At 58.5% G+C, this 23,686-nt stretch overlaps 3 protein-coding genes across 5 annotated transcripts; all 3 read left to right on the forward strand.

Annotated features, from left to right (window-relative positions):
• The first annotated feature begins 416 nt into the window (after positions 1 to 416).
• LCN8 (lipocalin 8) lies at positions 417 to 4,367 on the forward strand. Of its 3 annotated transcripts, none has more exons than XM_028834338.2 (7): positions 417 to 503; positions 2,187 to 2,317; positions 2,774 to 2,844; positions 3,235 to 3,339; positions 3,418 to 3,507; positions 3,592 to 3,617; positions 4,244 to 4,283. In XM_028834338.2, exons 1-7 carry the CDS (start codon positions 417 to 419, stop codon positions 4,253 to 4,255), a joined length of 522 nt encoding a protein of 173 aa, XP_028690171.2. In that variant the 3' UTR covers positions 4,256 to 4,283.
• A 7,710-nt stretch (positions 4,368 to 12,077) lies between these two features.
• LCN6 (lipocalin 6) lies at positions 12,078 to 16,566 on the forward strand. The gene is given in 7 exon segments (NM_001032831.1): positions 12,078 to 12,178; positions 12,953 to 13,092; positions 14,600 to 14,670; positions 15,244 to 15,354; positions 15,856 to 15,957; positions 16,224 to 16,249; positions 16,444 to 16,566. Coding segments are annotated over 7 exon segments (543 nt in total). The 5' UTR covers positions 12,078 to 12,088; the 3' UTR covers positions 16,447 to 16,566.
• A 1,029-nt stretch (positions 16,567 to 17,595) lies between these two features.
• LCN10 (lipocalin 10) lies at positions 17,596 to 23,326 on the forward strand. Its single transcript, XM_015116391.3, has 7 exons — positions 17,596 to 17,758; positions 18,524 to 18,663; positions 19,090 to 19,199; positions 19,427 to 19,534; positions 20,326 to 20,424; positions 21,138 to 22,430; positions 22,743 to 23,326. Exons 1-6 carry the CDS (start codon positions 17,660 to 17,662, stop codon positions 21,164 to 21,166), a joined length of 585 nt encoding a protein of 194 aa, XP_014971877.1. The 5' UTR covers positions 17,596 to 17,659; the 3' UTR covers positions 21,167 to 22,430; positions 22,743 to 23,326.
• Positions 23,327 to 23,686: the final 360 nt, after the last annotated feature.

A 23,686-nucleotide genomic window follows, 5' to 3' on the forward strand; every position in this document is an offset into this window, starting at 1 on the left:
CTCACGCCTATAATCCCAGCACTCTGGGAGGCTGAGGCGGACGAATCACCTGAGGTTAGAAGTGCTAGACCAGCCTGGCCAACATGGCAAAACCCTGTCTCTACTAAAAATACAAGACAGCTGGGTGTGGTGGTGCACGCCTGTAATCCCAGCTACTCAGGAGGCTGAGGCAGGGAGAATTGCTTGAACCCAGGAGGCAGAGGTTGCAGTGAGCCGAGATCACACCACTGCACTCCAGCCTGGGGGATGGAGCAAGACTCTGTCTCAAAAAAAAAAAAAAAAAAAAAAAGATCAAGAAACCGAGGCACAGAAGGGTTGGGTAACTTCTCCAAGGCTGCACAGCCCGGAAGAGGCCAGACTGGCTGCAAGCCTGGGTGATCAGGCTCCAGGGCCAGGCTCCGCACTGGCCCTGGGTGATGTCTGGCGCAGCAGAGGCCCTCCCCACTGCCACTCTGGTCACTGGCACTGTGCCTCTGGCCTCCGGAGCTCTGACTACCCACTGTGTCTGGCGCACATTTCAAAGGGCCGTGTGTGGGGTGGCACAGGAAGGTGCTGGGGGCTCTGGTCCATTGCCCGTCAGTGCCCACGGCCCTCGCAGGGCAGGCCAGAACGAGCCCAAACAAGTGTCCTGTGGGGTGGGGTGGGGGGTCACCGAGCCCCAGGTGGTGTGGGTGGAGCTCCTCCTCCTCTCAGGCCCCCAGACGGCCCCAGCAGCATCCACTGCTGTCCACATACCAGGAGGGTGGCCGGGCAGGCTGCTGTCTAGGCCAGGCTAACCTCTGCGGTGGGCGTGGGTGTCACTAGGGCCGGATGACGCTTGTGCAGAAACCCAAATCTGAGCAGCCAGCAGCTAGGCTGTCCTGATGACGTTCCTGGGTGAGCGCACGAGCCTCTGCTGTCTGTATATAGTTGGCCCAGGCTGTGCAGCAGAGGAGCCCGGAGCCCGGACCCCGCCATGGAGGCCAGGCTGCCGTGCACCATCCTGGGTGTCCTCGTGGTGCTCTGGGCGCAGGTGGCAGCAGCCATGGTGGAGCTGGACCAGCAGAAGGTGGCTTCTCCTTTTTCGTTGGTGGGGCTCCTCCTACACCCCCAGCCCCGCAGGCTCAGGGAAGGAGGCCTCTCCTGGTGTGGGGAGCTCGTGGGGACGCTGGTGCCCGGCTAGACACTTCCTGTTAGTGGCATTTTCTTTTCTGCTGAGTCTGTGTCGGCTGCTGGGCCAGGCACACATTGGCAGGCCCAAAGAAGGTAGATGCTGGAGACGAAGATTCTTTCCTCCCGAAAATGACCGGGTTTGTTTTTGTTTTTGTTTTTGTTTTTGTTTTTGTTTTTGAGACGGAGTCTCGCTCTGTCGCCCAGGCTGGAGTGCAGTGGTGCAATCTCAGCTCACTGCAAGCTCCATCTCCTGGGTTCACGCCATTCTTCTGCCTCAGCCTCCCGAGTAGCTGGGACTACAGGCGCCTCTGCCACCACGCCCGGCTAATTTTTCTGTAGTTTTAGTAGAGAGGGGGTTTCACCGTGTTGGCCAGGATGGTCTCGATCTCCTGACCTTGTGATCCTCCCGCCTCAGCCTCCCAAAGTGCTGGGATTACAGGCGTGAGCCACCGCGCCTGGCCAAATGATCGGGTTTTTAAAAGTCTCAGTGGAAGTCCCGGCTGTGGGCAGGTTGCTGAGGGCAGGAGGCCCCTCCCCTGGCGTGGTTGGCAGGCTGGTGAGCTTCGCTGCCCGAGCCACCCTGTTCCCTGCCGTTTCTCACTCCGCCGCACCCTGCAGGCTTTCTTTTCCAGGCCCCTGCTCCTGGGTCCTGCCCCCGAGATCAGGCAGGGCCTGTGGTTCCTCCCCAAATGCCCCGGAAGCCCCGGGGCCTGTTCAGCAGCTCTAGATGGCCCGGTGGGGAGGAGCTGCCCTCTCGGTGTTGCTGTCTGATGGCTTGAAGGGACCCCTTGGAAGGACACACACCTGGGGACAGTTGGGCTTGGAAGGACACACACCTGGGGACAGTTGGGCTTGGAAGGACACACACCTGGGGACAGCTGGGCTCACAGATGTCCTGCTGCTTTACCGTCGAGCCTCACGGCCATCTGCTGACCTGTCAGAGCCCAGCAGGCCCCTGCCCGGGGGTTGGTGGAATGCCCCTGGGGGTCTCAGACCCACTGCCCAGCTCATGGCCGGGCTCCGCATCTCTCTAGATTGGAGGATTCTGGCGGGAAGTCGGTGTGGCCTCCTATCAAAGTCTGGTGCTGATGGCCCCAAAGCGGGTGGAGGGCTTGTTCCTCACTTTGAACGGGAGTAACCTGACCGTGAAGGTCGCATATAACAGGTAAGAGGCCTGGGGCCTGCTGGAGAGGAAGAGGCATGCACGGCCGGAGACTGGGCGTGGGCCGCTGCACGCACTGCAGCATGGGGTCTGGGTTGAGTGCCATCCTGCCGGTGAGCCAGCCCTCCCTTTGCCCGCCTGCCTGGGCCCTCGACTCCCAGGCTTCTGGATCTGAATTTTCTCCCAAAGGTAAGCATAGTGTTTTAATGAAGTCCCGTGAACTCATAAGGAAGGAAAAGGGGCATGGGGCAGGTGGCTGGCTGGAGGGAACAGAGCCCCCAGAGGAAGGCCGGTGCAGCCCCCACCCGGCACATTCCCCACCTCATCCTGCTCCAGGCCCTGGGACGCTCCACAGTGCTGCCTGTGCCCTTCCTAAAGACTAGGCCCCATTCCGGGAAGGAGCCTAGCAGGTGGGACACAGGCTGGCATTTTCCTGATGGGCACTTTGCCGCCTTTCAGCTCAGGAAGCTGTGAGATAGAGAGGATTGTGGGCTCAGAAATAGACACTACGGGAAAATTTGCTTTTCCTGGTAAGTGCAGTTGCCCTGTCATGGCAAGTGGAGCCTGGCTGTGCACACAGCTAGGCCTTATTGTTCCCCTTGCTGTTCCCTGCACTGTTCCCTGTGCTGTGCTGTTCCCCATGCTGTTCCCTGCACTGTGCTCTGTGCTGTTTCCCTGTACTATTCCCCATGCTGTTCCCTGCACTGTTCCCCATGCTGTTCCCTGCACATTTCATGCCCCAGACCTTCCCATTCTCCGACCAACACACTGGATCATCCTTCAAAAGCTTCTGTAGTGTCCCCAACGACTCAAGTGCTGGGACTGGGTGGGGGCTGGATGGAGTTAGACCCTGCAGACCCTGGCCTTCGAGGTCCATCCCCCTCAGAGGTCTCCCCCAACGCCATGGCCGGCTCCTGAAGGCCACAGAGAGATCCACGTGCTGGACACCGACTACGAGGGCTATGCCATCCTGCGGGTGTCCCTGATGTGGCGGGGCAGGAACTTTCACGTCCTCAAGTACTTCAGTAAGCTTGGCCTTGGGGGGCTCTGCCCAGCTGCCGCCCGTCCAGGGACTGCCCACCCAGCCCCCCTGTGCCCCACAGCTCGGAGCCTGGAGGATGAGGACCGGCTGGGGTTCTGGAGGTTTCGGGAGCTGACAGCAGACACTGGTCTCTACCTGGCGGCCCGGCCTGGTGAGCCCAGGGTCCTTGGGGTGGAGGCTGGGCTGGGCCCTGTGGGTTGGCTCTGCAGCTCCTCACGCTGGCCTTATCACGCAGGGCGGTGTGCCGAGCTTCTGAAGGAGGTGAGCCTGACCCCCGACCCTGGCCTGTACTGAAGTCCCCGGGCCCCCAGCCCAGTCCCTGGCCCTGTCAGGAGCCCCCCGTGGCTCCACCTCCCAGCCCTGGGGTGGGGCCTGTTCACCCCTTCCTGTGAACAGGAGCCTGAACACCACTGGTGGGCAGCCCCAGAGATGAGTCTGTCTCCTAGTTTGGAAAGAGCTGGAGCCTCCAGGGTGGTGACCCTAGGCTGCTAGGCAGGGACGCTGGGAGGCTGGGGTCATGGGGTACAGAGCTGGGTTGGGCAGGTGAGCAGAAATGGCGCCTTTTCTTTGGTGTTCCGTGCACGACTGCTGGCTGCTTCTGTCCCTGAAGGTCCTGTCGGGGGCGGGCACAGGTCCTGCGGGGACTGCCTCAGGGTCCTCTGTCGGGCACTGCAAGAACCCAGAGTCTCCCTCACCTTGCTTTGTCTTGGCCCTAGAGGTTGGGACTGTCACCCCACTTTGCAGATTGAGAAGGCATTCAGGGAGCTGAGTGCTTTGCCCAAAGCCAGGCAGCTAGGACAGAAGCCCCGGACATGTGGCCCTCATCACTGCCCCATGGGGCCTCCAGAGACCACACGGGCCTGAGCCCCCACACTTTTGTGTCGCAGGAGCTGATTTAATGGAGTTTCTGCCTCAGACCACGAGGCTCAGAGCCCCCACCCACCCCGGCCCCTCCTGGGCACCCTGCCCACCGGGTCACCTGCACCTGCTCTGAATAAACTGTGATGTCTAGCCGCTGCCTGGTGTGTCTTTCTGGAGAGCCAATGGGTGACAGGTGTGGGGGGACGTGCCTGCCCCAGGTCTGGCAATAGGAGGTGTGTTTTCTGTGGCTACTGGACAAGGCAGCATGGCTCACGTACAAGGCAGCAGCCCTGCCCTCCCGCCCTGCCAGGGTCGTGGTCAGGCTGCCCCAGGGTGCAGACCAGAGACAGAAACAGGGCTCCTGGTGGAGTCTCAGCAGGTGTCTCAAATGCATGGAGGCCACACCCCTCCTGCCTGCATCCTCCATGGCTCCCCACTGCCCAGGGCTCCAGGCTCACCGCCCGTGCCCAAGGCCCTACCTGATGGGTCTTGCTTCCGGCCTCCCTGGATCCCCAGCTGCCCAGCCCTGCTCAGTGTCCGGTTCCACGGTGGGCTCTCACCCCGTGGCCTGGGCTGCCGCCAGCCGACGGCATCACTTTCTCTTCCCGCCTGAACTGGGACACGGGAAGGGCGAGGAAAGTGGCAGGTGTCATACCAGAGGTTCTGTGCCCAGGCCCCTGGGGATCAGCCGGTCCCCCATATACGCAGGTGAGACAACCCAGGGCTTACGAGGGTGGCTGCCTCGGGGCAGCGGCGGAAAGTGATACCTGAGGTTGAGTGGTCCTGGGGGCCGTGGGGGGAACCGCCCAAGTCGGGGGACCTCGCCAGCCCCCAGCCTCGACTGGGACACCAGAAAGGCCCTTCTAGGAACAAGGACTGCACCCTAGATGCGCCTCAAATCCAGAATCGTGCCCCCCGAGAGCCACAGGAGGGACATGTAGAGGCTGCATTCTGACAAGTTAGGGGCTCCTGGGAAACAGCCGTGACTTTGCGCAGCTGTGCCGGGCTGAGGCCGACAGGTTCAACGAGCTTAGCCTGGACTTGGATTTCCTGCTGTCACTCTCGCTGTCTGCTCAGGCTCCTGTAACAAAACACCTCAGATCGGCACCTTAAACAACAGAAGAGTATTTCCTCACCGTTCTGGAGGGTGGAAGTCCAAGATTAAGGTGCCGGAAAATGCAGTTTCTGGTGAGGGATTCCTGCCCACTCGCGGAAGGCAGCCCCTCGCTGCGTCCTTCCCTGGGGGGGAGTGCTCTCTGGGTGCCTCTTTCTCCCCTAATAAGGACACCAGCCCTGTTAACTTAGGGCCACACCCTTTGACCTCACTTAATCTCGATCGCCTCCTAAGAGTCCCGTCTCCTGAAACAGTGACTGTGGGATCCAGGGCTTCAATGCAGGAATTCTGGGAAGGCACAATTCATCCCAGAACAACAGTCAGTTTAGACGGTGACAGTAGATGCAGGGCTGCCATCATCAACAATGTCCTGCCCAAAAGTCACTGGACGTCCAAAGACACAGAAAAATATGACCTATGTTAAAAAAAAAAAAAAAAAAAGAAGAAGAAGAAAAGAAAGTTACTAAAAACTGACACTGAGTAGACCCAAAGTTGTATTCAGAAGATAAAGGTCTAAAGCAGCCATTATAAGTAGTTTTAAAAAAGCAAGATAGGCCGGGTGCGGTGGCTCACGCCTGTAATCCCAGCACTCTGGGAGGCCGAGGTGGGTGGATCACAAGGTCAGGAGATTGAGACCATGGTGAAACCCCGTCTCTACTAAAAATACAAAAAATTAGCCGGGCGCGGTGGCGGGCGCCTGTAGTCCCAGCTACTTGGGAGGCTGAGGCAGGAACCCGGGAGGCGGAGCTTGCAGTGAGCCAAGATCGTGCCACTGCACTCCAGCCTGGGGGGACAGAGCGAGACTCCCGTCTCAAAAAAAAAAAAAAAAAAAGCAAGATATACTCTAAGGAAAGAAATAGTGACATGATAGTATTAAAGGACTAATTGATAAAGAAAGAATTAAGGAGTGAATGTAGGAGATCAGATCAGGAAATCAACAGCAAAATGGAAATTATAAAAAAGAAAAAATTATGGAACTGAAAAGTGCAGTAAGTGAAAAATTTACTGGAAGGAATAGATTGGCCATGGCAAAAATAAGGTCCATGAATTTGAGCACAAATCAATGTAAATTATCCAATCTGAGGAACAGAGAAGAAAATGGTTGATAGCACCTCAAAGATCTGTGGGGCAAGATAAAAAATGTAAACTAGCCTGAGAAAGAAAAGAGAGTGAGAATATATGAAGAAATGTGGCCAGAATAACCCAAACTTGATGAAAACATCAACTTAGATAGCCCAGAGGCTCAGAGAAACCCAGGCGGGATGAAAAAAAAGCCTCACAAAAATCACACCTAGGGACATTATAGTCAAAGCACTGCCAACCAATGATTTGGATAAAAATTTAAGAGGATCTGTGGGTAAAACACAGGACACAGCCAGGCTTGGTGGCTCACACCCGTAATCCCAGCACTTTGGGAGGCCGAGGTGGGAGGATCACTTGAGGTCAGGAGTTTGAGACCAGCCTGGACAACATAGTGAGTCTTCATCTCTCTTTAAAAACAAACAAACAGGCCGGGCGCAGTGGCTCAAGCCTGTAATCCCAGCACTTTGGGAGGCCGAGACGGGTGGATCACGAGGTCAGGAGATCGAGACCTTCCTGGCTAACACGGTGAAACCCCGTCTCTATTAAAAAATACAAAAAACTAGCCGGGCGCGGTGGCGGCCGCCTGTAGTCCCAGCTACTCGGGAGGCTGAGGCAGGAGAATGGCGTGAACCCGGGAGGCGGAGCTTGCAGTGAGCTGAGATCCGGCCACTGCACTCCAGCCTGGGCGACAGAGCGAGACTCCGTCTCAAAAACAAACAAACAAACAAACAAACAAACAGGCCGGGCGCGGTGGCTCACGCCTGTAATCCCAGCACTTTGGGAGGCCGAGGCAGGTGGATCACCTGAGGTCGGCAGTTCAAGACCAGCCTGACCAACATGGAGAAACCCCGTCTCTACTAAAAATACAAAATTAGCCAGGCATGGTGGCACATGCCTGTAATCCCAGCTACTCGGGAGGCTGAGGCAGGAGAATCACTTGAACCCGGGAGGTGGAGGTTGCGGTGAACTGAGATCGCGCCACTGCACTCCAGCCTGGGCAAAAAGAGCGAAACTCCATCTCAAGAAAAAATAAATAAATAAATAAATAAAAATAAAAAAATAAAAACAAACAAGCCAGGCGCGGTGGCTCATGCCTGTAATCCCAGCACTTTGGGAGGCCGAGGCGGGTGGATCACGAGGTCAGGAGATCGAGACCATCCTGGCTAGCACGGTGAAACCTCGTCCCTACTAAAATTAAAAAAATTAGCCGAGTGTGGTTGCGGGCACCTGTAGTCCCAGCTGCTGGGGAGGCTGAGGCAGGAGAATGGCATGAACCCGGGAGGCAGAGCTTGCAGTGAGCCGAGATCGCACCACTGCACTCCTGCCTGGGCGACACAGTGAGACTCCATCTCAAAACAAACAAAGAAACAGAAAAAGACAGGGCATGATATAGTTTGGCTCTGTGTCCCCACCCAGATCTCATGTGGCATTATTGTAATGCCCAATGTTGGAGGTAGGGCTTGGTTGGAGGTGATTGGATCACGGGGATGGATTTACCCTTGTTCTTGTGATCGTGAGTGAGTTCTCAGGAGATCTGCTTGTTTAAAAGTGTGTAGCACTTCCCCTTTCATTCTCTCTCCTGCTGGCCATGTAAAGACTTACCTGCCTCCCTTTCACTTTCAACTATGATTGAAAGTTTCCTGGCTGGGTGCAGTGGCTCACGCCTGTAATCCCAGCACTTTGGGAGACTGAGGCAGGAGGATTACCTGAGGTCAGGAGTTTGAGACCAGCCTGGCTAACATGGTGAAACCCCGTTTCTACTAAAAATACAAAAAATTAGCCAGGTGTTGTGGTGTGCACCTGTAATCCCAGGTACTTGGGAGGCTGAGGCAGGAGAATCGCTTGAACCCAGGAGGCAGAGGCGGCAGTGAACCGAGATTGCATCATTGCACTCCAGTTTGGGCAAAAAAAAAAAAAAAAGGAAGTTTTCTCAGGCCTCCACAGCCGTGCTTCCTGTACAGCCTGTGGAACCATGAGCCAATTAAACTTCTTTTTTTCATAAATTACCCAGTCTCAGGTAGTTCTTTATAGCAATGTGAGAATGGACTAATACAGGGCATAACTGGGGGGACACAATGGCTGTCTTCTCATGGCAAATGGAAACCAGGAGATGACGATAGTGAATCGTTACATTGCTGAAAAAAAAATCAAAGCAGATCTCTATATCTAGGACAGATATCCTTCAAAACTGAGGGTCAAATAAACATACTTTGAGACAAATGGAAGTGGAGGGAATTTATCTCTAACACAGCTTCAGTACAATAAATAAATGCCAAGGATATTCCTCAGGCAGAGGGGAAATGACTCTGGATGGCCACTCAGGTCTGCAGGAAGAAGATCCGTGTGACAAACGGGGACCAAGTGAGTCCATTGGAACCTGGATTCCTTGTCCTCCATTTGGTTACTTAATTATGTCAGCATGAACTCAGTAGTTCCTGTTTTCTTCCATAGGTTACAACTGATGAATATCATTTCTACCCAATGGGAGTGCCTTCGAAGTGGCTTCAGAGTATTGTTGGCACATTCCCCAATTCCTTGGGCACATTTTTGCTTTTTGGCACAAAAAACATTCCAAGTTCCTCTTATGTTTTCTGTACACAGGCTTTGAATAATTCACCTTTTCGTATAGAACGGTGTTGAGAAACCAAGCTCTGAGTGTTTGGCGTGCTTGCTTTTACTTTTACTGGGTCTGATTGTATCTAAACCTTCTCAGCAGACAGAGCCAGGACTTTCCTTCATCCCCTTCCTCCCTCCTTCTTCTTCCCGTCCCCTGCCTCCCTCTCTCTCTCTCCTTCTTCCCTTCCCCTCCCATTTCTCCCTCCTTCCTCCCCCCGCCGGCTTTCCATCCCTCCCTTCCCTCCTTCCTTCCTTTCCTCCTCCCTCTCTCCTTCCCTCCCTGCCTCTCCTTATCTGTCTACCAAAATCGGAGTTCACATGGATACTTCCAATTCCAGCCCAACGCCACAGGGTTCACTTTGATCTCTCCCCTTTCTATATGTCTACATTTATAATTCTCTTTTCCAACACAGATAAACCCATTATCCTTAATATATTTACTCATTAGGTCCCTTCTAGAGTGCATGGAAAGTGTATCAGAATTGCTCACCCAGGCCGGGCGCAGTGGTTCATGCCTGTAATCCCAGCATTTGGGGAGGCCGAGGCAGGCAGATCCCGAGGTCAGGAGTTCGAGACCAGCCTGACCAACATGGTGAAACCCCGTCTCTACTAAAAATACAAAAATTAGCTGGACATGATGGCGCGTGTCTGTAATCCCAGCTCTCAGGAGACTGAAGCAGAAGAATCACTTGAACCAGGGAGGTGAAGGTTGCAGTGAGCCGAGATTGCACCACTGTACTCCAGCCCAGATGACGGAGTGAGACCCACATCTCAAAACAAAACAAAACAAAACAGAATTGCTGGTCCAAACCACCGTGAACCATGAGCCTGTCGACGACAGCTTAGGATGTGTTTGTAGCTCCTTCTGCCATTAGCCCGAGAATACAGAGAAAAACTACTGTTCAGAAGTTACCGGGAGGCAGTCCTTTCCCCTTTAGTGTGGCTGTCATTTATCTATAATACAACTGTATCCCATGTTTGGAATTTGTTTATTTTACTTTTGAGTATAATGGTATAGTATACCAAATTACTTTGATTCCAAAGTCAAAACTATACAAAAAGGTTTACTCAAAAAAGTCTAAATTCCTCCCCCAACTCTGTTCCAGCTCCCAGCCCTGGCAAGGAACTAGTCTCGTTAGACTCTGAGGTTTATCCTATGCTTTTTGTTTTTGTTTGTTTGTTTGTTGTTTTTTGAGACAGAATCTTACTCACTCTGTCACCCAGGCTGGAGTGCAGTGGCGCAATCTCGGCTCACTGCAACCTCCGCCTCCCAGGTTCAAGCGATTCTCCTGCCTCAGCCTCCCGAGTAGCTGGGATTACAGGCATGTGCCACCACGCCTGGCTAATTTTTGTAATTTTAGTAGAGACGGGATTTCACTATGTTGGCCAGGCTGGTCTCGAACTCCTGACCCCAGGTGATCTGCCGGCCTCGGCCTCCCAAAGTGTTGGGATTACAGGCGTGAGCCACCATGCCCGACTGATGCTGTGTGCTGTTTTGTGGCTACCTCGAAAACCAGCCTCCCGCAGCCCTGAAGGACACTGTGGGGCTAGCAGGTGTTTCCTTGTCAGAGGCCTGGTCCAGCTGCTTGACTTCCTCCTTTTTGTATTTTTATTTTAGAGATGGGGTCTTGCTGTGTCGCCCAGGCTGGAGTGGAGTGGCACTATCACAGCTCACTGCAGCCTCAACCTCCTGGGCTCAAGTGATCCTCCCACCTCAGCCTCCAAGTAGCTGGGACCAAAGGAGCACGCCACCATGTCCAGCTAATTTTTAAATTTGTTTGTAGAGACGAGGTCTGGCTACGTTGCCCAGACTGGTCTCGAACTCCTAGACTCAAGTGATCCTCCCACCTCAGCCTCCCAAAGTGCTGGGATTACAGGTGTGAGCCACCACGCCTGGCCATGGCTCCCTTCTGAAGGCTCCAGGCCTAAGTGTCCCGCCCCCTTGTTCTGTGGCTCAGACCCTGGGCAAATCCTGCTTGCCATGGCTTTGGCTGACACTTCCATGGCCCCACTGCCCGGTCAGCCTTCACAGGCTCGGCCCCCAGTAGCTGCGTGGTTTCTGCCTTCTTCTTGCATTCTGGTGGTCACAGGCCCTGCTGCGTGGGTACAGGGCAGGCGGCCAGGGCTGCAGTGTAAGCTCTGTGAGTGCAGGCGGCCCTGGGCACTGCAGCCTTGTTGCATGGACATGCTCCTTGCACCCCTGTTGACGAATGAGTGAAGGTGTGTGGGAGTGAATCCCGGAGGGTTCAGGCCACGGCACTGGGGGAGGACCCTCCCGGCTGCCTCCCAGTGGGCTTCAGGGGCTCAGATAGACCCTGACGAGCACCTCTGTCCTCTGCTCCTGGACAGGGGCTGCAGAGAGCTCTCAAGGGTCCTTGGGAGGCACAAGCAGGCCAGGGTCCCAGGGAGGGGAGGCAGGAGGCAGCAGGGCCGGACGGTGCGGTGCAGGGGTGAAAGGAACAGGACAGTCTGGTCTGGGGGTGCTGGCTGTGGGGGACAGGAGGCCAGGCCACAAAGCAGAATGGTGTGTGGGCCAGGAGGGGGTGGGAGCTTCAATCAAAAGGCTTTCAGGGACTTTTTATATTTAATGATTGAAACAAAAGATATCCAAAACCGCAGTTCCTAAGAACCGCTTGTTCTTACCCTGCTTGTACCTCTCCTAGGGCTTGACCCTGGCCTCCCGCCGGGCCTGGCAGCGGACAGCAGGGTCCCTGCTTCCCAAACCGGATGAGGGAGAGCGTGGGTCCCCAGGAAGCGGGGAGGTGATGCAGCTGGCTTTAGGATGCCCATTCTGGAACCTTCTGGTGGAAGGAAGCAGAGATCAGTACAGTGTGGTGGATGCACACACTCCAGACCCTCTCCCGGCTGTGCAGCTGTCTGATCTGGGCTCAGAGGCTGCCACTGCTCAGTGCCCCCCTGGATAATTTTGCAGGAGGCCAGGAGGGTTCCTGGCAGTTAGTGCCGCCCACACGGAGAAATTCAGAGCTTTATAAATGGGTCTCCAGGGCCTAGAGGGACTGCACATCTTGGGCCTGAGGCGTGGTGTGGACCTGGGAGGATGGGTGGCCTACTGCTGGCTGCTCTTCTGGCTTTGGTCGCGGTGCCCAGGGCCCAGGCCGTGTGGTTGGGAAGACTGGACCCTAAGCAGGTACAGTCCTCCTGGGGTGGAGAAAGCTGGTCCTCAGGGGCCGGCCCCTCCTTTAAAGTCACACAGCTTCTGGGTCCCCCAGGGCCAGCCCAGACCAGCATGGGCAGTGGGGAATGAGTTGGGCCAGCCCTTGGGTCCCAAAGGCAGGAGCCTCAGGGCAGGAGGGGTGAATGCTGGAGGGTTGGAGGCTGGAGGATTGGAGCTGGAGACTGGAGGTTGCAGGGCTGGAGAGCTGGTGGCTGGAGGGCTAGAGGCTGGAGGCTAGAGGGGTGGAAGGCTGGAGGGCTGGAGGCTAGAGGCTACAGGGCTGGAAGGCTGGAAGCTGGAGGGTGGGAAGGTTGGAGGCTGGAAGCTGGAGGGCTGGATGGTTGGAGGGTGGAGGCTGGAGGCTGCAGGGCTGGAGGCTGGAGGGCTGGAGAGCTGGTGGCTGGAGGGCTAGAGGTTGGAGGCTAGAGGAGTGGAAGCCTGGAGGGCTGGAGGCTAGAGGTTGCAAGGCTGGAAGGTTGGAGGCTGGAGGGTTGGAGGCTGGAGGCTGAGGCTGGAGGCTAGAAGGGTGGAAGGCTGTAGAACTGGAGGCTGGAGACTGAAGGGCTGGAGGCTGGAGGGCTGGAGAGCTGGAGGCTGGAGGGTAGAGGGGTGGAAGGCTGGAGGGCTGGAGGCTAGAGGCTGCAAGGCTGGAGGGTTGGAGGGTGGAGGCTGGAGGCTGCAGGGCTGGAGGCTGCAGGGCTGGAGGCTGGAGGGCTGGCGGCCCTCATAGGAGCGGCCTCAATGCAGCTTCTTGGGCCCTGGTACGTGCTTGCGGTGGCCTCCCGGGAAAAGAGCTTTGCAGTGGAGAAGGACATGAAGAACGTCGCGGGGGTGGTGGTGACCCTCACTCCAGAAAACAACCTGCGGCTGCTGTTCTCTCAGCACGGGTGAGTGGGGTAGGTCCTGCCAGGCCTTCCCGCAGGCAGGCCTGTGGCTCAGGCACATCACGTCCTTTGCACATCTGCTCCCGGGCACCATGGCCTGGGGGTTCCCACGGCCCCCCTGCACTCCCCTCACTTTTCCCGCTGGGCTTTGCGCAGAGCCACCAGCCCTCTGCCCAGCTACTCACATCTGTGTCCCTGGGGCCTCCAGGTGGGACTCCCACCTTCAATACCACGGCCGGGCACCGCTCTGACCACGCTCCTTGATGCATCCCTGTCCTGGGCCATCTGGCTGCAGGCTGGGGTCAGAGCTGGGGAAGCTGGTCCTCTCGGCAGGCTTTTCTGGGAAATCTGTTTAAAGGAGGGTAATGCATTTGGGCCTAAGAACCACTGGTTCTTTTATAATATAAATCCCCAAACAATATGGTCATGCAGGCTGTCAGCCAGACTGGCCTTGTGGCCTCAGGCCAGTGCACCTGACCACACGCACGGCTGGTGGCAGTGTGCAGGGATGGGTGTCCAGCCTTCAATTCTCCAACCTTCCAGCCTCCAACCCTCCAGGCCTCCAGCCTCCAACCCTCCAGCCTCCACCCCTCCTGCCCTGAGGCTCCTGCCTTTGGGACCCCCCCAAGGGCTGGCCCAACTCATCCCCCACTGCCCATGCTGGTCTGGGCTGGCCCTGGGGGACCCAGAAGCTGTGTGGCCTTAAAGGAGGGGCCGGCCCCTGAGGTGGTGCTATGCAGAGGACACCTACAGGGCAGCCAGGCTGTAGGGGTAGCCATGCTGGGGCAGGAGTCAGTGCCTGCCTCCCTTCGCAGAAGAGTGGCCTGCTGGGTGGCGTGGTGGGCGTCTACCCCCGGCAAGCTGGTGGCAGAGCCCAGGCCTGAACCACTGAGCCAGACACAGAGCCCAGAGAGGAGAACCTGCCCTCCTACCCAGCATGCCCTCCCCCTGCACCTGTGCCTGGAGGCTATGGGCAGGGGCCCTGCTGCACCCCCCCCAGGCCAGGCCTGGCCTCAGGGTGAGCTGGGACCAAGGGGCTCCAGGCTGAGGTGGCACCTCACACACGGCTTTCCTAGTTCTTCTTGCTGTTCTCCCGCGTGGACTTCAGCCTCAGCTTCCTTCGTTGGCAAATGTCACTGCACCTTTGCTGGGTTTTTCTCACTCTGGGGACTGACCACTTAGGGAGCAGCGGCCTCTTCCCCTGAGTTGCGGGCGAACCTCCCGTCTGTTGAGTCTCCTGTTGCGTCCTCAGCAGCATTCAGCGTTCCTGGTGGAGATCTGGCACTGAGGATCTCTCAGGAGGTGAATGGGAGTGTCCGCCCCTCTTAGGACTCCCACGCCGTCCACTCTCTGAGAGCAGGTTTCCAGGTATTGGGGCATCTGGCAGAAGATGGAAGCTCTGGCCTCGCTGCCGGCTGGCCTGGCCTGGACTCGACTCCTGAGCTCTGTCTCCTCTCACCGGGCCCCGGGGTCTTGACCCTGAGTGGGTGATGGGCCTCTTCTTTTCCAGGCTGCAGGGGTGCAGCCAGAGTGTCACGGAGCTGTTGAAGCGAAACTCCGGATGGGTGTTTGAGAATCCCTGTGAGTCTGACCACCACGGCCTCACCCAGGCCGTTCTTCCCTGCAGCATCCCCAGGCCCCCTGCGGCCAGGGACGGAGGGCTGACTCCACTCCCGAATGCCAGGAGGCTACAGGTTCTGGTCTTAGGATTGGTGCCCATCCTGAGGGTGAAGAGAGGCCCCTGGACGGAGAACTGGAACCTTGCTCCCAGCAGGCTCATATGCCAGTGGAGTCCAGCCAAGGTCCCCATAGGTGCAGAGGGCAAGGGGCCTGTCCAGTGGCTGTCCATAGGGACAGGGCTGGGCCAGTGTGACCCAGCCACTCCTCGTTCACACCCGGGACAGGCTGGGCAGTGCTCGTCTGTCTGTCTGTCTGTTTGTCCATCAGTCTCTGAAAACCCCTTGATGCTGGCACCAGGTGGGGTCGGGGTCAGGGGACAAAGCTTGGGGGCTCTGGGTGTGCTTCGAGGGGTCTCCTGGGGTTGGGGGCTCTCACTTGAATTGGACCCTCCGTCCCTGTGGCCAGCACCAGCTCAGTAGCCCCTGGACGGATACAGCAGCTGCCCTCCCCCACGGCGGGGGATTTGTTTCCCAGCAATAGGCGTGCTGGAGCTCCGGGTGCTGGCCACCAACTTCAGAGACTATGCCATCATCTTCACTCAGCTGGAGTTTGGGGACGAGCCCTTCAACACGGTGGAGCTGTACAGTGAGTGCGCCGTGCGGGGGCCACGCGGGGAGCTGTGTGGTGGGTGGGCCATTCAGGGCCTCATGCAGGCCAAGTTCCCCCACCTTGAAGGGGAGGAACTTGCACTGGAGGTGGCCTTGGAAGGGCCATGGCCAGCATCCCAGGGTAGGCGGTCTCCTCCCTGACCCTTCCCAGCCCCTCCCTGGTCCCTCCCTGACCCCTCCCCGGCCCCTCCCCGGCTTCTCCTTGGCCCCGCCCCAGCTCCTCCCTGGCCCCTCCCCAGCTCCTCCCTGGCCCCTCCCCAGCTCCCCCCGGTCACTCCACCTCTCCTCCCTGGCCCCTCCCCAGCTCCGCCCTGGCCCCGCCCTGGCTCCTCCTTGGCCCCTCCCCAGCCCCTCCCCAGCTCCCCCCAGCCCCTCCCCGGCTCCTCCCCGGCTCCTCCACGGCCCCTCCCCGGCTCCTCCCTGGCCCCTCCCCGGCTCTCAGAGGTTGCTCCCTCCTGCACTGCCCTGGTGCCCTTAGGTCGGAGGGAGGCAGCCAGCCAGGAGGCCATGGGACTCTTCACCAAGTGGAGCAGGGGCCTGGGCTTCCTGTCACAGCAGCAGGCCCAGCTGCAGAAGGACCGTGAGTGCCCACCGGAGATGCCATAGGGGAGGCTTGGGGCAAGTTCTGGTGCCCACAGGGCATGATGGGGTGGCACAGACCCTGGGGCTGATTCTGGCTTCTGCCTGACTCAGTCACTCTCAGGGAGTCAGGCAGGCTGAGGGGGTCTTCACCTGCCCCTGCCCACAGTCAGGCCTGGGGGCTGGTCCCCACAACAGACGAGTCCTGTGGGTGGGGCCCTGGGGGGCTCAGTCCTTTTTCACAGCCAGTCTTGCCTCCCCTTCTAGTCACCTGTGCTCACAAGATCCTCTCGGTAAGCCGCCGTCCTGAGCCTCACCCTGGGCTCCCCTGGGGGTTGGGGTGGGGGAGGCCACCCTACGCACAGTGGGCGGGAGGACCCTCTGCCCAAGCCCACGGGTTCATGGCTCCACTGCCTCTAAGGTGGCTGAGGGTGTGGAGGGCGCCTCCGTGGTGGGCTGGGCCCCTCACACTTGTCTTGGTTTTCAGTGAGTGCTGCGTCCCCAGCAGGGACAGCGCCCGCAGGGTCCTGTGACCCGGCCAGGGTCCGCCCATTTCGCTCAGCGGCTCCCAGGGCTCAGCTCCAGCTCAGAATAAAGCAATTCCACAGCAAACCAGGGGTGCTCTTGACTGGGGGCCAGCCGGGGATTGCGGGGAGGATGGCAGGGGTCGTCACCAAGGGCCAAGCCACAGAACCATAGAGCCAGCTGCAGAGAAGACGTGTGCCCAACCCAGTCCCTTGCCAGAGTCCCTCTGGGTCTTCAGACACCCAAATTCAGGTCCCGGCTTGGAGGTGGGGGCTGGTCGGGGGACACAGCCTGGGAGGAAGCCAGCAATGACGTCCACCAGGACCACGGCTGGGATGCCACAGGCTCCACAGATTGCCTAGGACAAGAGCGCGGAGGCTGGTGGGGCTCAGAGGGGCCCCTGACCCCCCAGGCTCAGGCTTCTCTGGGCTGGGGTTGTGGCTCTTGCCTGGGCAGGGACGGGGACCCCAGATGCCCGAGCCTGCAGGTCCTCCTGTGTTCTGTTGGGGTGTGGGGGGCTGCCTGCCGTGCTGGGAGAAGCACAGGCCGTGGGGGCCTGGGGGCTAGATGCGGGGCTGGGGACTGTTCGAGGCTCATGCTGGGGTGAGGTGAGGCGCACACAGATGCTTTGACCTGCAAGGCTGGGCATGCACACACGTGCACATATGAGCACATACCCACACATGCACACACACACACTCACGGGCGCGGGCACACAGCCCCGGCCCACCCTTCGGTGCCTGCTCAGGTGCTGTGGTGCCAGGCCCTCAAGAAGGTGGCAGGGGCAGTGTGTGTGGCTGCCGCATGGTGCTCCCCACGTCCACATATGCCCCAGAAGGGCTACGACCAGCCCTTTGCCTGTCACCTGGGAGGCCTGGGATGAGGACCAGGGCTTAATGAGTCTCAGGGGCACAAACAGTGACTGCAGGCTGGGCACTGAGGGCAGGAGGGTCCTGGGGCCTCAGAGCGGCCTCTGTCTGCCGGGGCGGCCCAGGCCAGCAGTGACCACGGGGCGGAGCTGTGCGGGCTGCGTCTGAGTGTCTGGGGGTGGTCCCTGGGCGGGGAGAGGGTAGCAGAGCCCAAGGCCACACCTGCTGCGTCCCTCCCCTCCCGACCCAGGCTGGTGGCTCCGGGGAGGTTTAAACACTGGCCTTGGTGGCTGAGGGAGGAGGAGGAGGATGAGGCAGGGGCTGCTGGTGCTGGTGCTGGTGCTGGCTGCAGGGTCCCAGGTGCAGGACTGGTACCCCAGGGAGTCCCACACCCTCAACTGGAACAAGGTGAGCCATGCGCCGCTGGTCCCTGAGCCGGGCACCGGCCCTGGAGCTGGAGGAGGCTCCTGCACAGTCTCCCGGTAGCCGCCCAGGAGCAGGGCTACCAGGAGTTCCAGGCACAGGCGATGCCCACCTGGCTTCTCCCACTGCAGCCTCCAGCACAGGGGCCCCGCAAGCTGCAGGGCAGAGGCAGGGAGCCTCGAGGGGTTCAGGGGAGTCGGGGGTTCAGGAGGGTCAGGGTGGAGGGGCCCAGAGAGCTGTGGTCGAGGAGGTTGGAAGACGCCGAGAGGGCAGAGTGGGTGTGGAGCAAGTGGGGCATGTTCTGTAGCAGGAGGGCCTGGGCACCTGCAGAGTGAGCCATGGGAGCAGCACTCATTGGCACAGTGGTGCCCAGGGCGCTGGGGTTGGCAGCAGGCAGAGTTGGGGGCCGAGGGCCGGCGGGAAGGGAAGTGGCCGAGCAGTATCCAGCCCCTAGGAGGCCACGTGGAAAGGAGCCGGGGCCTCTGAGGTAGGGAGGCCTTCCACCTGCTGGTGCCACGGCCCAGCCCTGTGCTGCCTGGGGTCCCTGACCTTCCGGGCACCTGGTTCTCTGCGGCCCAGCTCCAGTGGCCAGGGCTTGAGTGGCCGGGACCGAGGCGGCACCCAGGTGGGGCTGGAACTCCGGTTCACAGAAGGGTCGCTTGTCTCCTGGGTTCTCTAGCTGGGAACCTCGGGGGTGGGGACAGCCCCTGGATGGCAGCTCTCGTCCCCGCCCACACACCTGCTGCGCAGTTTTCAGGGTTCTGGTACATTCTGGCCACGGCCACTGACGCCCAGGGATTCTTGCCGGCCAGGGACAAAAGGAAGCTGGGGGCGTCCGTGATAAAGGTGAACAAAGTAGGCCAGCTCCGGCTGCTCCTTGCTTTCAGCCGGTGAGTGGGCAGCGCCCCCCAGGCAAGGGTGTCCCCTTCCAGGAGGAGGGAGCTGCCTGGGGGCTGGAAAGGGGTCTGGGAGGAGCCTGTCTGTCTGGAAGTTCCACAAGAACCGTCCCCCAACTTCCTCCCCCTGAACTCCAAGGAAGCCGCCTGCAGCCCCTGGGGCCCCCACACGGGTGGGAGTTGGGAGTGTCTCCCGTGCCGTGGGACAGGCCCCGGTCCGAATTGGAAAATCCTCACACCACAGAGCCTCAAATTGACAAGAGTTGGATAGTGAAGCAAAAAACTGGGGACCTGGTGCCCCAACCTTCCCAGGTCCCATGGGAGCAGGGGCGGGACCGAGATGTGTCGGTGGGACTCGGTGGCCGCAGTGGGGGAGGAGGGGTTCCCTGGTCTGCAGCCTGAGCCCCTGCCTTGCCCCAGGTTGAAGGGGTGCCAGTCCCAGGAGGTGATCCTGAGGAAAGACGGGAAGAAGCCGGTGTTCAGGAACACCTGTGCGTATGCGGTGGGCCTGAGGGAAGGACGGGAGGGCGGTGTGCTCGGGCTCTGACCCCGGAGGAGCTGCGTGGGACACCTCTGTCCCCTCGGTGCCTTGAGCAGGCCTGGCCCGGGAGGGGAGGCCCCAGGAGGGCACTCAGTCCTTTCTGGACACTGCACCCGGCTGGGGGCTCCGAGGCCTCAGACACCAGGGGTCAGGGCTCTGGGTGGGCACAGCCACGCCATCCAGGAACCAGCGGGCATCTCTGGGCATCTCTTTCAGTGAAAGGGGTGAAGGCCTTCCACGTGCTGTCCACTGACTACAGCTACGGCCTGGTCTACCTCCGCCTGGGGCGCGCAGCCCAAAACTACAAGAACCTGCTGCTTTTCCGTGAGCGGGCACAGTGGATGGCAAAGGATGGTGGAGGGAGTGCAGAGAGAGGCATAGAGGGGTGCTGGGCACACGGGGCTGGGCAGGACCCGGGGGTGAGGTGGGCAGAGAGAATGGGGGTTGGGGCGGTGGTCAGGGCAGGGGCAGTGGAAGCCGAGACCACAGCAGGCAGGTCCTAGAGGTCGCTGAAGCAAGGATGGGGGACGTCAGGAAGAGGCTGCAGAGCAGGGTGGGCCACCCAGGTGGCGTGGAGGCCACCAGGATGGTGGCAGGTGCAGGTGCGACGTTCTGGGTGAGGGATGCAGTGGGGATGAGGAGGTACCAGAGGGGTCCCAGGTAGGAGTCTGCCCGGGATGGAGGGGTGTGGAAGTGACCCGGTGTGGGTTAAGGGCCACAAACCCAATTCTAGGCACCAACCACTTGGGGTACAGGGAAAGGAGTGGCCCTCCGGTTGGAAGGGGTCGAGGGGAGGTGGGGTCCTGGGGTCTCAGTCGAGGCAGGGCACGCTCAGGGTGCAGCAAGCCGGGGCACAGCAGGGGGATGGCTGGAGGGTATTCTGCAAGCAGAGAGGGCTCCCCAGGCAACAGCGTGGTGACCCTGGCTTCCCAAGCCTAGCTGCCTCGTAAGTGGGGAGGGACCCAGAGGCCACTGTCCTCCTGTGGCCGATCCCTGCTTCACACCTAAGCTCTGAGGACATTTCAGCAGCTCCCAGGGTGGCGATGGGGGCCAGGGTGCAGATGCTAAAATGGCCAGAGCTGGAGCCTCTGATGTGATCCTGATCTCAACCTCAGATAGACAGAACGTTTCGAGCTTCCAGAGTCTGAAGGAATTCATGGATGCGTGTGACATTCTGGGGCTCTCCAAGGCCGCCGTCATCCTCCCGAAAGACGGTAAACTGTGCCCTCAGCCTTTTGCCCTACTGGCCCCACCTGCCCGTCCCACCCAACGGGGAGCTGATTCATTGAGGGAAGGAGAAACGAAAGGACCCATCTGAAAGGTGCCATTTTTTTTTTTTTTGAGACGGAGTCTGGCTGTGTCGCCCAGGCTGGAGTGCAGTGGCCGGATCTCAGTTCACTGCAAGCTCCGCCTCCTGGGTTCACGCCATTCTCCTGCCTCAGCCTCCCGAGTAGCTGGGACTACAGGCACCTGCCACCACACCCGGCTAGTTTTTTGTATTTTTTTAGTAGAGACGGGGTTTCACCGTGTTAGTCAGGATGGTCTCGATCTCCTGACCTCGTGATCCGCCCATCTTGGCCTCCCAAAGTGCTGGGATTACAGGCTTGAGCCGCCGTGCCCGGCCGAAAGGTGCCATTTTAAAGATCTGCCCAAATATGCCTCCTGCCCCGCCTCCTGCCACCCCTGAGAATCGGGGCTTGGCCTGGCAGGCCTTGCACCGACAGCAAGAGGTGCCCAGAGCAGATGCTGCATCTGACCAGGCGGTGCCACGGCTGTGGCTACAGGATCGGGGGCTGCATGGCTGTGTTCTCGTGGTGCCCAAGACAAGCACGCGTGGAACCAGGGGGTGGCCGGGGCAGACGTGTTCATGGCTCGTGTTTCTCCTCCGAGCAGCCAACCCACGCATGGTCGTTTTCCTCTCCCACAGCTTCCTGTGCACACACCATCCTGCCATGAGAGCCAGCGTCCTCTGCTCTTTCCTTCCGAAGTGTGGTCCTCCCAGACCCGGGGAGCATTGTTCCAGACGTCAGGTGGAGACCGCGGCTTGTTGAGAGGTGTTTGGTGGCTCTAGGTCGTTGACAGTGTGAAACTCAAGTGTTTCAAGGGATCCTTTATGATCACAGAAAGAATGAGGAAGAAGGGTACAGGCTGACCGGGTGGCGAGATGTCAGCCAGGCCCCTTCCGCAGTGTCCTCTGGAGCACACTGCAGGCCGCTGCTGTTCCCTGTCTTCCATGAAATAGACCACAGGCTGGCCCAACGCAGTCCTCGCCATGTGCCTTCCCTCTGCCCTCCATGCCGCCGCCATCCTGTGTGTTCCTTGGCACTTTCTCAGGAAGCCGTTTGCACCCAACATGGAGGAGCCCCCAGGACGTGCCAGGCAGCGTGCTGCCCCTGTGGCTGCATTAGGGAGCAGAATCGGCAAAACGCAGTCCCAGAGTTAATGCCCGATCAGGAGAAGCCAAACTCAGCAGCGTGATCACCCGGATACTCGAGTATAGACCCTAGATTATCCGGATACTCGAGTATAGACTCTAGAAGTCTATCTAGGGGCAGCCAGGGCCCAACAACAGCAGGTCTGACTCATTCCATCCAGGGCAGCATCAGGGAGAGCTTCCTGGGGGAAGTGGCATTTGGGTTGACCAGGGAAGGGTGGTGGGTATTAAGTCAGTTCGGGTGGGGCTGGAGGAGCAGGGGTGCATCCCTAGAACAGGATGTGACTTCTGAAAAGACATCAGAGTAGAGAAAATGGCTTCTCAAGGAGATTGGGCATGCCAGTATGAGCACGGCGGTGGGGAGAGCCACGCAGAGGAGCAGGAGGGGGCCCACCGGACCATGGCACCTTGAAGGCCGCAGTGAAGGGCTTGGGTCTCATTCAAGGGTGATTGTAGCAGGACGAGCCACAGACAAAACTCCTCAGACACCGGATTAAAGAAGGAAGAGGTTTTTTATTCGGCCGGGAGTGTCGGCAGACTCGCATCTTAAGAGCCGAGCTCCCCGAGAAAGAAATTCCTAGCCCTTTTAAGGGCTTACAACTCTAAGGGGTCCACGTGAAAAGGTCATAATAGATCAAGTAAGCGTGAGGAACGTGACTGGGGGCTACATCCATCAGCTAACAGAACAAGAAGTTTTACAGTGCTTTCTCCTACAATGTCTGGAATTCACAGATAACACTAGTAGTTTTGGTCAGGGGTTAATATTATTATTATTGGCCGGGCGCGGTGGCTCAAGCCTGTAATCCCAGCACTTTGGGAGGCCGAGGCGGGCGGATCACAAGGTCAGGAGATCGAGACCACAGTGAAACCCCGTCTCTACTAAAAATACAAAAATACAAAAAAATTAGCCGGGCGCGGTGGCGGGCGCCTGTAGTCCCAGCTACTCAGGAGGCTGAGGCAGGAGAATGGCGGGAACCCGGGAGGCGGAGCTTGCAGTGAGCCGAGATCGCGCCACTGCACTCCAGCCTGGGCAACAGCGTGAGACTCCGTCTCAAAAAAAAAAAAAAAAAAAATTATTATTATTATTTTAACCACCAGGGCCAGGTGGTGACGCCAAGGTCATCTGGCTATTTATCTTCCTTCTGTTTCTTTCCAACTTTTTGCTTTCTCCCTTTTCCCCTGTCTTATAAACTAGGGAAAAGGGGAGGTGGGGGAGAAGCTGGGAAGGACAACAGGGGAAGTGGTGGTCTCATTCCATATGATGACGGGAGGTTGTCTGAGACGAACCCCCTCGCTGAATGAATGGACCTTCTTCTGGCCAAGGGGGTTCCCAAGAAACCCTGAACCCCTGAACCCGAGTCCTCGGCCATGACGGGGTGAGAGGTCAGACCCCTCAGAGAGTGGTTCTGTGCAGTCCATGGAGAATTCACTCAGCTGCACGTGTACATGCTTCTCCTTTCATGAATATTCATGACTCCTCCTGAAGCTTGCTGAACATCTGTATTTGGCCATCTCCTTCAGCACAAATTCCTGTTCCCTCTGCCCCTCCCTCCAAGTGTCTGTTCCAGGCTTCTGGCCCAAGGCTACGCTTCCCAGCCTGTCAGAAGGGCTGCCTTGCTGGCTGCAATCCCTTATGAGAAATAAAGCTCTCCTGTGTGCAGAAAAGTAGTTAGGAACCCAAGCAACATGGTGAGACCTCATCTCTACAAAAAATACAAAAATTAGCTGAGCGTGGTGGTGGACGCCTGTAGTCCCAGCTACTCAGGAGGCTGAGGTGGGAGGACTGCTTGAGCCTGGGAGGATCACGCCACTGCACTCCTGCCTGGGCAACAGGCTGAAGCCTTGTCTCAAAAAATATATACATAGGCCAGGACAGTGGCTTACACTTGTAATCCCAGCACTTTGGGAGGCCGAAGCAGGCGGATTACGAGGTCAAGAGATCAAGACCATCCTGGCCAACACGGTGAAACCGTTTCTCTATTAAAAATACTAAAAAATTAGCCAGACGTGGTGGCACACGCCTGTAATCCCAGCTATTCAGG

The sequence above is a fragment of the Macaca mulatta genome, chromosome 15 (assembly GCF_049350105.2).
Source record: "Macaca mulatta isolate MMU2019108-1 chromosome 15, T2T-MMU8v2.0, whole genome shotgun sequence".
Classification (NCBI taxonomy): Eukaryota; Metazoa; Chordata; class Mammalia; order Primates; family Cercopithecidae; genus Macaca; species Macaca mulatta.